Raw genomic sequence first — 15,991 nt, 5'->3', positions numbered from 1 at the left:
TGATTTAAAAAAACTATCATTATAAACACTATCAAAAAAGGAAAATAGGTGAAGTAGAAACCTTCTGCTAGGTTGAACTGTTCTCCATACAATAAATTCTGTTTACTGTTTCTTGACCTTCAGTAAACATCCATTGGTTCTGGTAACCTGTGAAATACACACAATACTTAAATAAAGTATACTTTTTTGGTTATGTAAATTACAATTAGGATTATAAACAAAACAGATTGTTACATTACAGTTGCATTTGGTAGCAAAACTGCTGTCTATGGCTTTATAAACCATGATCATGGTTTTTTTTAACCATTAGTTCTTGTCCAACCTCCTTATTTTAAGATAGCCAATCATTTGAGACATTATTTCTGCAGAAATCCTTCCTTGCTTTACTCAGGCAACACAATTTCCCCCCCCCCTCAAGCACAACATGGAAGATATAGCCTGCAGCAAATTAAAGTGAAGTGGAAGTGCACTTTTGTTTGTTTGCTTCACTGAATGACAACTCAGAAGTGCTATAGAAAATTTATCTTTTGATACAAACTTTAATCTTAATTATCGTCTTCCTTTGGCAATTATTAAAACAAAAACTTGCTTTATGAAAAGAAAAAATCAAAATAAGATTTGACAACATAATCAAATATAAGTACAATATAACATACAATATGTACTCACATTTTACAGAACACTTCCAAGACTAATGTTAACTGATCCATCGTGGTGACATACTATGTATCTTCTTCATTTGTCTTTTTATCTGTATTTTCTACTTTTCTTTTTGTACATTTATCATCATCAGTTAACAATGTTTATTCTATTGTCTTAGTTCTGATCACAAAGTAAGTTGGTTTTTGACCTCCATGTTCATGCTCCAGTAGCCACTTTTTGACCGGAGGCTTCTCGCCACTGCTTTTTGGTTTATTTCATTTCACCCATTTTTGACCTACAGATTTCTTCCTTTTTTCCTCTTTTTTTGGGGTTCTTTTGTCCCTTTCTCATCATCAGATTAACTTGTCAATTCTAATGTCACAATTCTGATCATAAAATAACTTGGTTTCTTGCTCCCAAGTCCTGCTCAAGTGACCACTTTTTGACATACAGTTTATTTCATTTCACCATAATTTTTACCTACGGCTTCTTTCCACTGCTTTTGACCAGCAGCTTACTTCATTTTAACATTTTTTCACCAAGGCTTATCTCTACTGCTTTTAACCTGCAGTTTATTTAATTTCACCTCCTCTTGACCAATGGTGGTTTTTCTTTTAATTGACTGAAAACAATAAAATAGGCAAGAAAAAATGGGAATACATCCTGTTGCATGCAGTAAATAGTTAACCAGAATTAACTGTTTCATATTAAGTGAAACAAGCATTCTGACAGTATTGCTGATGCAATACAGTGTCCCCTTTCAGCCTTTGAACTCATTGCCTTTATGAGATTTTTTTTTTATGTACATGTATATGAACTAAAATAGATGGTGTTATTTTTTAACAATCAAGAGAAAATAACTCTTAAACAGCAAAAGCAAATTCCATCAAAATCAAACCTGAGCTTCATTTTACAGTAATAACATTTTTGCATTACAGAAAGCTGCATAAAGACATTCTCTTTCTATCACCTGGAAAGTTGAAAAAAAACTTCGTTATTATGAATTAAAGGGCAGATAACTCTAGAATGACAGCAGCAATTTGCATCAAAATGATGATGAAACATAAAATTTTATGTAATTTTCTATGTCAAAGGGCCATAAGTTCCATATAAACCATTTTGCCGCAATAATATTTTAATTTAATTTGTAACTTGTCATGATAAGACTAGCTAACAAATATGAAATCAATTGGATGATGCATTACAAAGAAAAGTCTGGAAAACATAAAATTTTATGAAATTTTCTATGTCCAAGGGACACAACTTCCGTAAAAATCATTCAACCGTAACATCATTCGAACTTAACTTGTAACCTAATGGACTGACAGACTGACGGACAGCAAACCTAAGTCCCCTTTGGCATTTGCCGAAAAGGGGCATAAAAACATTTCTCGAAAGAGTAATCAAGGGAACCAAGGTTATAGCGGTAATCAAAAGAATGTAATCCAGGGACAAAGACCAGACATACACAAAGAACATAAAGTAACTAAAATCATACATACAAAGTAACAAAACAAATGAGCAACTCGGACTGCACTAAAAACTGGGAGCACGGACCAGGTGCACCAGTAGGGTAAGCATCCTCTGCTTTTCTAGAAATACCCGCCGAGTGATGAAAATAAAGTGACGAAAATCTTGAAATAAGTGTAGTGGGTTCAGAAATATAAAAAAGAATCAACTAAAATTTTCTCCCTAAAAAGGGGGCATCCCCATAAGATCCACCTAATTTTCTGATTACTACAACAAAAAGTGTTTACAGGAAAGGGAGGTAAAAGCAATAATGTAAAGCCAATGAAGATTTTTTTTTTAGAATAAAAACATAGATCTGATCATGTTGAAACTTTCACCAAGGCCGGATTTTCAAAAGACCTTACCGTTTTAAACATATGTGAAAAATGTCTGCCTGGCCCCTACATTCTATTTTGAGAAACGATGGCCATATTTTTTGTGGGATCATATATCTCCACATAGTTCTATGCAGAATTCCTTCAGGAACTTCCATACCAAGTTTGGTTCTAATTGGTAAAGTTGTGTCAGGAGATTATTTCAATTTAATAACATCAAAATAGCGAAAAAAACATTAAAAAAGGCAACAACTCCTTCGTAGCTTAATAGAATTACATGAAAATTTTACAAGATAGATCACATCATAGTAAAAGTGTTAAGCCTGATGAGATCTATGTCAAAATTTTGATAAACCTAATGATTTTGGAGATATAATCCTTCGGGCTAAGTGAGCTAAAAGCATATCTGATCTATTTCTTTATAAAATAATATACATACCTTCTGATGATTTGACTTTACACAAACTGGAGCTATCTTTTGTGATCTTTCCCCAAGGGCAGACATCCACTGATTACACCCGCCAAATATAGATATGCCAAAGGCCTCACAAGAAATCCCCCCAGATTTCTTGCAGGAAGTCTCCCTCTCATTCAGGAGTTAGTAAGGGGGTAAATGCGAGTTACATTAGTTTTATGAGTATTTTTTAGTACTTGTTAGGGTTGTTAGGGTTGAATGATATTATGGAAGACAAATTTGAATGGATTTTGAATATTTACTTCCCTCCCAAAAAATCCCCAAAAAGAAAAAATTAGATCAATAACCAGTTTCCGAATGTCCTGGGCTTCAATACATAGTCCCCTACCAGCTGTTTATATCACTGACCCAAATACTACCTTCTCACATACCAAAACTCAGCTCAATATCTGCAAGCATTCAGAAAAAAAGTGTGGAAAACCCTTAAATTTCGGTAAATTCAAGGGCTATAACTTGCAAAAAAAATCAGCAAAGCGAAGCTGAACGAAACCTTAACTTGATCTGTAAGTCATCAGGGTAGACTCACACACTAAAAATCAGCTCATTATCTGTAAGCATTTAGAAAAAAGTGCTGAAAACTTAAATTTCGGTTAATTCAAGGGCCATAACTCAGACAAAAAACAGAGAAGCAGAACCAAACGTAAACTTATCAACTTATCTATAACTCATTAAGGTTGACTCACATACCAAAAATCAGCTTAGTATCTGCAGGCGTTTAGAATTAAAGCGCGGAAAACTTCAATTTTTTTCAGGACTGAAAGATGGAGTGTAAATCCTAAGTCCCCTTCAGCTAAAGCCTGTAGGGGACTAATTATATTTTTTTTCATGCACATCTACATATGACACCCAACCTTCTTATTAGATTACATCAAAATCCCATAAGCAATTTAGGAGTTGTGCTTAAAAGTAATATGGACAGACAGTCAGGGCGATTCCTATATACCCCACTCCCAAATATTTGTTTGTGGGGTATAAAAATTCACAATCCCAGCCTTAATAGTATTGTGTATAATTTTCAGAGTCCTTGAATTTAAAATGGCAGAAAAATGTACCTAGGTTCAACAATGTTACTTAAGATCTTAGTTTATTTAAAAAAAAAACTATAAGCCCACAAATACAGGTAATGAATCTCTGAGCCATACCATATTTTGCAAATAAATGCCCCATTTCTTTTATCAAATACTGGGGAACTATAATTTATTTTTATCAAGGCAGAATTCATTTTTAAAACAAGTAATGTACCTTCCATTAACTGGGAAATACTTCAAATACATGTTCCAAAATGATACATGTATGTACTGTTTTGTGATGACCTTCACAATTACAGCCTTCAAAACTATACCTGTAAAAAATACATAAAATACATATACAATCAAGTAATTCTTGCTGACAAATTACACCTTATAAAATAACACACTGCTGGAAATTCTTCATCTCTATTAATTCTTAATGTTTATCTGTTATCTGATAAAACAGCAGATCTTTTCAGGTTTTTCTGGTTATCAAATGCCCATTCTTGCCCAAACTTTGCAAAAAATTAACAAAATTCTGTGAGTGATGGTTCACTAGTGATACTTTCGAACACGATATGAAGTCCTCCATAAACTGGAAGTTGCTGAATTTTTCCAAAATTTAATCCCTCCCATATAGCATCCAAAAGTAACAAGCATTCTGAGAGTATCACAAAACAATACATAGTCCCCTACCAGCTGTTTATATCACTGACCCAAATACTACCTTCTCATATACCAAAACTCAGCTCAATATCTGCAAGCATTCAGAAAAAAAGTGTGGAAAACCCTTAAATTTCGGTAAATTCAAGGGCTATAACTTACAAAAAAAATCAGCAAAGCGAAGCTGAACGAAACCTTAACTTGATCTGTAAGTCATCAGGGTAGACTCACACACTAAAAATCAGCTCATTATCTGTAAGCATTTAGAAAAAAGTGCTGAAAACTTAAATTTCGGTAAATTCAAAGCCTAAGGTGACAAGTTTAACAGATTGTTACATTATGAATGCATTTGGCAGCAATGTACTGGATTTAATTATTTGTATTAATTTCTTTCAGAACTGCTGTCTATGGCATTCCAAAAAGGGATCATAGTTTTTTTTTACCATTAGTTCTTGTTCAACCTCCTTATGTTAAATCTGACTAGGAAGGATTCGTGAAAATAAATTACTTTCTACTGAATACTTATTGTGAACAGACTAGTTGACATAAATTTCCTTGTTAGGCTTGTATAAATGAAAGATTACTTACGTCTTGACCAATGTAAAGTATCTGTAATCGTGTTGCTCCTGCTTCGTGATATATTGACCAGTATCCTCTGGGGGCCATGTTGAGAGGTTATATCACACTGAGCAGGGTACCTTGGTATGTAGTTATGCCTTACTACATACAGAAGGGCAGTATCACTAAAAATGTTGACCGTAACTTCTGTGAAGATAGCCAATCATTTGAGGCATTGTTTCTGCAGAAATCCTTCATTGTTTTACTCCCTATGCACAACATGGAAGATATAGCCTGCAGCAAAGGTAAGTGAAGTGAAAGTGCATATTTTTGTATTAATTAGTTTCATTGAATGATCACTCAGAAGTGATATAGAATGTTTATTGATTTTTAATTTGAATACATGTCTGTCAAGCTAAATTATACTTTAATCTTTACAAAAATTTAAAAAGCAGAGGACGCTTACCCTACCGGTGCACCTGGTCCATGCTCCCAGTTTTTGGTAGAGTCCAAGTTGCTCATTTGCTGTTGTTGCTTTGTATGTATGGTTTTGGTTACTTTATGTTCTTTGTTGTGTATGTCTGTTTTCCATGTCTGGTCTTTGTCCCTGGATTATATTCTTTCGATTACCACTATAATCTTGGTTCACTTGATTACTCTTTAATATGAACTTTTATCTAATAATTATTTTATCATTGGCAGCATAACCATAAGATTAAGAACAATATCACATACAATAAATACTCACATTAAACAGTACTTTGGTGTGTATTGTGCTCACTTTTTTTTACCAGGAAACTTATTTCAGAACATGGGGTGTGTATAATACACACATACATCATTTCAACACATTTTTACAGACCTTAGATCAGTCAAAAATTAACGACCTCGAGGGAGTCAACATCGAATCAGAGACCACTTATGAGCTGCCAAAGCATATTAAGGGATTTTTGATGAGTTTTTTGTTGACTTGTTACCTTTGTAAGCATAGATTGTCAATAAAATCTTCTTGAACAGAATCTGGTTTTAATTTATCTCCTCTCAAAAGAACATGGCAGATTATGTTTACAACCGCCATACTTTCGTTTTTGTGTATCGATTAACTATATAATATGTTTATAATTATGCCTTTACGATGTATACGACTATTCCTGACTTGCGGACCAACATTTTGTCAACATTTATCTCCCTTTGGAGCAGGTGTCTATTCTAACATGCGAAGTTTTCCATCCGATATCAACGATACTTTAGAAAATCTTGAAAGTCAAACGGGAATTTCTCATTCTACTGACCCTGCCATAAATTTTCTTTACCCGGGATACAAATGAAAATCATCCTTATGTAACCTACCAACAAAATGAAACACCCTGTAAATTTTAGAATCACCATTGTGTTTGTCTGCTGGGGATTCCATTTTCATTCAAGTCACCTCTTTTTTCTGCACCTGAATCCGAACATCGATTAGAGACTTCGAAATTATACCTGCTCTTACGGGAGGTAACTCTGCAAAAACAGCATAAAATATGACTGCATCCCGAGCTCCATAATAGAAATACGACTTGTTAACGATTTGAAATAAGTAATTAAAATACACACAAGTTTAAACAATTTAATTACTAAATAACAAAATCTTGGGCACATTGCTCATAGAGCCCTAAAATATTTCCATTGGACAAAGTAGTCAGTTAAAAATGTATATTGTTATTTACGCATAGTATTGAACTTAACTTCATAGTTATTGGATATTCTACTTTTTGAAAAATATTGACTTCCTGTTTTCATTGAATATCAAAATCCTTATCCAACGTAAAAACTATAATTTTTTAACACAAACCCTTTATGTATCCCCGATACACATCGGAGAAAATTCTGCATCTCATTATCACACGACCTATTTGATGACCGTCTACATTGTTCACTCAGACCCCTTAATTGATTGTAGTAAAAACAGACCTTCTTCTAGAATTAGCAATTTTCAGAAATTTATTACTCTCAATAGAAACCTTTCAAAGGTAATGTATTTCTTACCCATACAGTAAATGAATACACAAAAACACTGACAAAACAGATAAATACAAAAGTAACAAAAACAATATTCTTTATTGAAATAAATACACAAAACAGACAAATTGGTCCCTTCTATTTAAAAATAAATTAAAGCCAGTAATGTTCATGGTTCTAACAAGTTACTCTATTTTCACAGCATACATACATCGGTAAAAAAGTTTTTTACATCAACTTTTAAAGGAAAACCACCATGCGCATTATACAAACCAAAATACAATAAAACACATCCAAGACTAATGTTACCTGATCCAATGTTGTGACATGCTGTATATCATCTGTGTCTTCATCTGTTTCTTCTGGCTGCATCATAAACTTTGGTGTTATGCTCAGGAAAACAAAATCATTTTTATAAAGTACAAGTTTGAAGTGTATAATTCTACACACAAATCATGCAGGGAACCAGGCAGGTAGTCTTGATGGAGCTTTCAGTCCCTTTGGAAGACCAAATAAAGGCAGCTAATGAAAGAAACACTACAAAGTACCAGAAACTTGTAAACAAATGCATGCAGCAGGATGGAGTCCATGGTGTCTTGAAATAGTAGTTGTATAAAGAGGCTTTGCAGGGCAGTCATTGTGGATCTTGGTATGGGTAGGGACTGATTATAGCAATGTGCAGAGAGACATCCCAATGGACTTGGAGGAAGAAAGAAAATGTGTGGGAAAGTGCAGTGTACTAATGAACAGTTATAGTAAAAAGAAAGTGCAGTGTACAAGTGAACAGTTATAGTAAAGAGAAAATATGTGAGAAAGTGCAGTGTAATTGTGAACAGTTATGGTAAAATGTTAATGGAAAAAAACACTGACAGTAACTTATGAACATAATAGCAATTACACCAGGAGAATCAGAATCATGTAGGCCATCCAGTTCCAGGTTCAGACTGGTCACCTGAGCAGGCGCATCTCTGGATGTTGTGGAATATCACCGAAACAGCCAAGGAAGAAGGACACCATCTGGTGATGGAATAGGATTAGCATCCGTAAGATGTTTTAAAGGTAGAGGAAGACAATAAATGATTCACGTTTACCGGTGTAACACAATATTTTGACAGAACTCTAAAGGTCCCAGGATTTTTTCCAAGATTTTGAATGCTTTAGTCACTTTAGTGTGAGAAAATGAGGCCCATTTTAATGGTATACTTTTAAAGTAGTATTTGCATCTGACATAAGATATTTCAGTATCATCTGTTATTTACAGCACTGTGTAAAGACATTAAATAAAACTTAAATATACATTACATATGAGTAAAGCACATTAAGAGGACACTCTTACACTTAATCCGGGACTACATATATATATATATGCTCCATCGGATCAAATTAATATAGCCTAGCTGGCTGAGTGGTCTAGGGCCCTGGACTTTGTGCAGGCAGTGTTGCCATAGTTGTCACAGCGGTACGAGTTTGAATCCCGCGGAGGGAATGACAAACATTTGCATCGCAAATTTGACAGTTCTAACATCATTGGGAATTTTTCAGACCTTTATATAATTTTACGTTATCTTCCCTGTATCAATTTGATCCAATGGAGCAGTGTAGCGAATAGAGTCATCACATTCAAAGACGTTGTATAATATTGATTTGTTGTGACATGCATCATTAATTTGATCCTCTATCCTACATAATAACACCTAGATGAACTGTCCTGTACTACCATACATCGTGGACTAAGTTACAGCCCTAGATTAATCCTATGAGGAGGAATGACCCGGTCAGCGAAAGCTATATTTTTATATAGCCTAGCTGGCCGAGTGGTCTAGGGCGCTTGATTTAGTGCAGGCGGTGTTGCCATAGATGTCACAAATCGCAAATTTGACAGTTCTAACATCGTTGGGAATTTTTCAGACCCTTCTATAAGTTTACGTTATCTTCCCTGTATCAATTTGATCCGATGGAGCAGTGTAGCGAATAGAGTCGTCACATTCTGAGACGTTACATATATATATCTATATATATATATCCCTAGCATAATTTTAAATTCTTCAATATTGAAAAAATGTTGTTTTCTGCGTGGCCTTTGCAGAAACTTTTAGCACGATTTCAACTGTGCTTTTGGGATCCAGACCGAGTTAATGACAATTTCACAGTTATGTTCAGTATTGGTCTCTGAGGAGTTTACTGATATTGCCAAAATACAACTACAAAATGGAGTAACACCTGAGTACTTGTCATTATTGTCATTCAGTCACAAATTATCTGCAACATACATGTATCTATACATGAATATTCATATGTATTAAAAAGAATTATTTTTAAGTGTTGTTTAGTCAAAAAGCTAAATATCTAATAGACGACAAATCGCAAATTTGGGACTTTCACCCATAATTTCAACCCAAAATAAATAGAAAAAATTGAGGCACAACATGCAAGCAAATGTCAGACATCATTGACAAACAACGGGATTTGCAGCCAGATGACTAGTATTGTAAGGAAAATCTTATGGCTACTTCCGAAGAATGTTCACGTTTCTGGTAAAAAAAAACTTTTAGAACATTTCGTGCAATTGTAAGCTTGACAAGTCATCATGTTTTGGTGATTAGATAAATATGATCGTGGAAATATTCACAGAATATTCTTTGTTTACATATTATTTTCAGTACTTGTATAAGTACCAAACTGACTTAGAGACGTCACTAGCCAATCGGAAGTTTTTGGTAAAAATCAATAAAATCTGGCTATGGTCTTCCTGCAGATAGGAGAGTTCTGCAAGATGGCTATCCACTTATATTTCAAGGATTTCGAACTTTGCATAGCCTTGAGCATTTTATAAAAGCGCATTTTGTATTTAAGGTTATTTATTTTTGTTTACGTGGGTATGATTTATCATAAGAGTCTAATTTAATGCAAAGGTGGTCTTTCCCTTTAAAGTTTTGAGAACTTAAGGTTTGTGTGAAATGATCCGTAAAAATCAGCTTTAAGGTTTCTGAGAATTCCAACCAAATCGGAGCATTTTAAATTTTTGGCAGAAAAAATCAGTTGCCATGGCAACTGGCAACATATCTTTCCATTTTTTGCATAATATTGTTCAGCATGCAAAACACTACCTTGGTACCAAATTTCTAGTTCCTAACCAAATATTTTTCCAAAATAATGCAATGTCCTATATTTCATACATGTGAACCTACCATTGGGAGGAAAATCTACCACACCATAAACTAAGTGCCCAAATTGTCAAATTTATGTTTTTCCTAATTATTGCACTTGATCCTAATAATTGTTTTGTAATTCGAGATTATCCCTGTAATAGTGAATTTCTATGATTTGGTTTGTTTAGGTTCACTTACAAATTCACAAATTCAATACATAAGTACATATACTTTTATAGTTTGTAATAAATCAATACACCATGACTACACGGGCATATACATGAAAATGATATGGAATTTTTAATTTTTTTTGTGATGCTAATGCAACTTAACAAAATACCATTGACCTGGCATGAGGAGTTAACTGACCTAATCAAAAAACTTAACATTAAAATTTTAACAAGAAATTTCAAAGTCAATAAACCATGAAAAAGATATGCAACTGTAATGTAGTGATAATGCAACCGCATACCAAATACAATTGATCTAGCAAAAGTTATACAGTGATTCATGTTTAACTGACCTAAAATGTATGAGAAATCTTACCATAAAATTTTTACAAAGACTGTGACTGGGGCATAAAAATTGATTACAAGAGACAGATTGTGATGTAATGACACTGACACCGAAAAACCATAGTTTAGTCCATAAGTGATACAAAAATTCCTAATTTAGGAAAATCAATTGACAAATAATGGTATATTCTACCTAAAGAATTTTGTGAAATTCTGAATAAATTAATTTGAGATAAATACTGTAATCTGATTGGTTAAAATAATTTTGTTATATCTCAATGGATAAAAAAACATTGATACGCCCCTATTCAGTTAAATTCAGAGCTACTTTTCTCAGGTTTAAAGATAAAAATATGTTTTTAAATTAATTCATAAGAATTGGCTATGAAAAAAATTTTGTCTATTGAAAAATAACAAATTTTCCATGTGCATATTTTGTTTATTGCACTTCGTGCAATAAACAATATGTACATGGAAAATTTATGTTATTTTTCAATAGACAAAATTTTTATCATCGGCAATTCTCAAATATAGCTCTGAGTTTTTCAGCAACATTGTCCATTTCGTATAACCTATCTAAAAATTTCTGACATCAGTCTAGATACTTCATGGAGTGAAATGGAAATAAATAGTATTACCCTGATATGGTTGAAAATAAATTTTCTGACCCTCCTCAGAATCAGATTGTCATCCCAAAGTTTGCACAGATCCATTCTGTCAGGTATGATAAGAAGCATCATTATTGTTTGTTGTGTGATATAAAAATTATTTGTAATTAAGTTTCACTTAGTGGCACAAATCCACCTAAGTGCAGTTCCCCTGTCTTCTCAATGTGGTTCAGCTATAAATTAAAAGAAGAAAATGGATACATATGTCATAAAAAGCCAGGAAATCTGATGCTACAATATACCAGATAAAAACATTATTTACAATGTCTGAGTTCCAGCTGGCAATTATGTTCATATACTGCATATATTGATCACACTGCTAGAGAAAGGAAGTAGTTCTGTAGTCAGAAAAAAATGCTTGAAACTACCTATCATACAGAGAAAATTAGTACATATACAATGTATGCACTTGGCTTAACATGTACTTAATTACAAATCTAATGTCTTATGTTATAAACACCCTGGCTACTCTTCATGAAAGAATAGAATTATCTTCCTTGTATCTTATTACTTTCAATATTTCAGAGGTTTATTACCAAAATGAATAGATGGACAAATCTATATGGTAATTTCTTATACCCCTAACTTAGAAGGGTATTAAAAAATCATACATGTAGTTAATCAACTGTAACTGAACATATTCATATATAATAACTGACAAAACAAGCTTAGCAGCATTGTTACTTACCTTGACCTGCTGGTATCCACACCACTGTTTCCAGTGTCAGAACCACTGTGAAAGAATTGCATCAACCTATCATAAAAAAATAAAACTTCATTACCTTTTAATTGCGAACAGCAGACATGTGATCCTTTAGAAAACAAAAATAAAACAAGTGTGCATGTGTACATGTATATTAAACAGCTGATAGAGAATATGAATTGATTTATATTTATGTATCAATAAATATCAACAAACCTTTTTATGAAAGGGTCTACTCTTTCAGCAATTATGATGATTTGCTGTCTTTGGAACCGTGGTATGCAATTCTGTAGCTGTCTTTCCCCAGGAATCAGACTGAATCTTCTCCCGCCAAAGACCTCACAAGGAATCCCCCCAGATTATCTTGCAAGTAGGCACACCACCCCATTCAAGGTTAGTGGTTTTAGTAGTATTAGTTGAATGAGAATGTAAGAGTGTTTTGAAATGAAGAATTCAGTCAGAGAGTCCTGTAACCAATGGGAACTTGGCTTCTGAAGCTTGCTGTTCTAAGTACAGCTGCTATTTTCTGAAATAAATAAATCTTCTTGTAATTTTGGAAAACCATTCAATAACATGTATTAATTGTAAATGAAATGATGCAAATTCAAATGTTACCTTAAATATATATACATTTTTGAAAAATAAAAATTGAGCACATTTTAAACTAGACTTAGCATTTTATCATTTGTATTGAAGCCTTATTTACTCACAAGTTCAGTTTAACTTCAGTACAATCAGGGGTTGAAGTACAACTTCAGTATAATTAGGAGTTGAAGTACAACTTTTACACAATCTATCATACACTACATTGTATAATAGTACCTTCGTCATTAAGATCATTGCATTAGGCGAGTTATTCTTTTAATTTTCAAAAATTCTCTGGTACATTTTATATTTTAAGGTCAAAAATTCTAATAGGGAGACAAACAACCTCAACTCAATGAATATCTTACTTAGCCTAATCATATGGATATTTTTTTAATTAAAAGCTTTTCTCTAAAACTACAAGATTTTAAATTATACACATTAGAAGCAGCTTTAAAGTGCTAATTGTTACATTTAGCCTTTTCACAGGCAATAACTCAAATTTGGAGTTGCCTCACAAGCTGGACTCAATAATGAATACAAATGTATTTCAAAGGCTTAAGCTGAAAAAGCATTTGTCACATTTTATTTTCCAGAATCTAATATGTTTATTGATAAAAGTTGCTTCATCAGCATACTATTGACACAGTTTAAGTACATACCCTGATATATTTGGTGAAAATACACTGAGTAGTTAGAAATGAAAATAATTTAAAGTAAGGTTAACTACAACAGATGATGACAAACATGAAATGGTGACAATACATATAGCTCAGGTGGACTGTGAGCTGAAAAATGCAACAGTGAATACTTTACCTGACATGTAAGCTTCTTTGACCATAAGATAATGGCTGACCTACATGAGGGTAGGCTGACCCTTTCTATTGTACATGATGTGGACTGCAGGGGCTTCCACCTCATACCACTCAGAATGTACCTTTAAAACAAAAAAAAAAACTTTTCCAATTTACGTGTAAAAATCAGTATGATGAATGCACTGCTGTGTGAAGTGAGCTCCACAGACTGAAAACATACATTTGTGAACATGTAGATGTACATCTGACAGCACAATTTATGGAACCAACAAAAAAAGAATAAAATACACACATGTTGCCAACCACACATACATGTACAGGTACATGTAGTAGTATTTGTAATGTACCATGCCATGACAATTTAATGAAAATGTGTGTCAGCAAATAAAATATTCAATATCAAATACAATAATTTCATGCTTATTTTCTATGACATACCACAAATCTATGGCAAGGCAAGTTCACAATTATGTGTGTGTGTGTGTGTGTATGTGGTGGGAGCTATGCTCGAAAAGTCTTGATAATAAACAATTTGTATCATAAATTGGAAAGAAAACTGGAGTGTCCCCTTTTGGGCATTTTCAGATTATAGATCATACAAGAATTTTTATAGTCTACTGTAAAAATCCTTGGTACATGCATGTACATGTTACATAAAGTAAGGTCTACTAAAATTTCTTCAAGTACATACATATGTATGGGAATTTACATTAATACACACTCCCTGATGAAGTCAAGATCAGAAATTTCATATCACCAAATACCCAGTAAAAATTTGTTTTATTAAGCTAGTAAGCCATGAAATAAATATGATCTTACTTTATGCTAGTGACAAAAAAAGTTAAATTAACCACTTGGAAGGAGTGATTTAAATTTCTGTGAGAGATAGCTCACCAATTAAAATTTTCAAAGTTATCTACATATTTCATGGGAGAAACCGGCTCTCCTGAAGCAAATTTCTTTTCGTTTTCAATGATTAAAAAAAAATGTTACAGTTTCCAAACCTTCAACTTTACATTAACCTGTATTTTCAGTGCCATAGCCAGGCCAAAGCAATGTGGAAGCCTTTCATAGCACATAAAAGAGAGAGTGACTTCTCGAAATTGAAATTTTAACTTACTAAATAACCAATTCTCACAGTGACATCGCCTTTCGAACAAATCATTTATAAATATTAACAAACAAGTGACAGATAAAATCACTTACAAGAACCTTTGAAGCCAAGTGACGGCGCTCTAAATTTCTTTTTATATAACATGTTTCCTACTCCTTAAGTCACTACTGTTTTGTACGATAGCAGATGGTCTACTGACATAATAGCGGGAAATTTGTAGATAGAAATTACAGGAACCAATAGAATTGCAACAGTGCTAGTGCAATCCAATAAGAATTAAGATTATTTGAAATAAGACCCGACATAAACCGAAAATGACCGATTTAAGACGATAGGTTCAGTCGTTTTCCTACGGAAACTGATACGAAGAATTCAGAAGTTTCGTGGCCTGGAGATAAATTAAATACTTTTTGCTAATTGCCCGAAATTAGGTCATAAGAGCGACGAATTAATTGCGCAAAAAAAATCCAACTCAACATAACCCCTAGACTGGTTCCCGATCGCAATATTCAGTATGTTTACACATATATATCCTGGTTCCCGGGACTACGTTCCAGGTATTAGCTACTAGCAATACACTCTCACTCTTTGTATATCTATATGTGTAATATACTGAATATTGCGATCGGGAACCTGTCTATAGTCGGCGTCACATAAATAACATACTGTTAAAATTTGAATAAAAATATTTTCTACGACTTTATTGACACCTACCGTCGTTTAAATTGTCTTAAATGACTTGCTCATTCGTTTAGCCAAACGGCTTCTCCCTAAACATTGAATCGTTAAATTCCGGTCAGATTTTAATTCTAGGTGCCAATATTTACATTGTAAAAAGTCGGCCATGTTTACAGTGATCGGGTTGCTAGGAGATATTGTTTACGTTTAAATGGTTTGTCCTAAAACCGAAGAACCCAGAATGCACTTCGGCGTTATTTCGGATATCTCGGATTTATTTTACGCGAACAACGTACAATACCGAGAAGTTGATCAAGCAGACGATTGTCGCCGGAGTTCGACGGGAACTTACGAACTTCGTTTGTAAACAAATCGTCCCGTAAAAACCAACATGGCGGATATTAGTATGGGATTTTCCCGTAAGGATTTGTTACGCATGATTTAAGCTAATAAGCGACTTGTTTTTGAGAAGCTGTTTGGCTAAACGAATGAGCAAGTCATTTAAGACAATTTAAACGACGGTTGGTGTCAATAAAGTCGTAGAAAATATTTTTATTCAAATTTTAACAGT

The 15,991-nt window shown here is 33.5% G+C and overlaps 1 protein-coding gene across 8 annotated transcripts in view; it reads right to left on the bottom strand.

The window, feature by feature from the left end:
* The window catches only part of LOC148628448 (uncharacterized), a 26,632-nt gene extending 10,641 nt beyond the window's left edge, over nt 1-15,991 (bottom strand). The window contains exons 1-10 of one of the 8 annotated variants that reach the window (XR_015923522.1): nt 15,457-15,990; nt 13,630-13,750; nt 12,445-12,754; nt 12,214-12,279; nt 11,496-11,698; nt 7,503-7,559; nt 6,543-6,695; nt 5,223-5,486; nt 670-4,303; nt 62-147 (exon numbers count right to left, since the gene is read on the bottom strand). Coding sequence is in view for 2 of the 8 variants with exons in the window: in XM_088587654.1 (XP_088443780.1) it covers nt 5,462-5,486; nt 6,579-6,695; nt 7,503-7,559; nt 12,214-12,275 (261 nt within the window). In the remaining 6 variants the exon portion in view is untranslated. Of the gene's footprint in view, nt 1-61; nt 148-669; nt 4,304-5,222; nt 5,487-6,169; nt 6,518-6,542; nt 10,708-11,495; nt 11,699-12,213; nt 12,280-12,444; nt 12,755-13,629; nt 13,751-15,456 lie in introns of those variants that run through there. The other 7 variants (XR_015923518.1, XM_088587654.1, XM_088587665.1 and 4 more) reach the window with 7 other exon arrangements.

Source organism: Perna viridis, chromosome 1 (genome assembly GCF_037379345.1).
Source record: "Perna viridis isolate PV_CMFRI_1.1 ecotype Kerala chromosome 1, ASM3737934v1, whole genome shotgun sequence".
Lineage (NCBI taxonomy): Eukaryota > Metazoa > Mollusca > Bivalvia > Mytilida > Mytilidae > Perna > Perna viridis.
The sequence above is the reverse complement of the archived record's forward strand: the minus strand, read 5'-3'. Positions and strand labels throughout refer to the sequence as shown.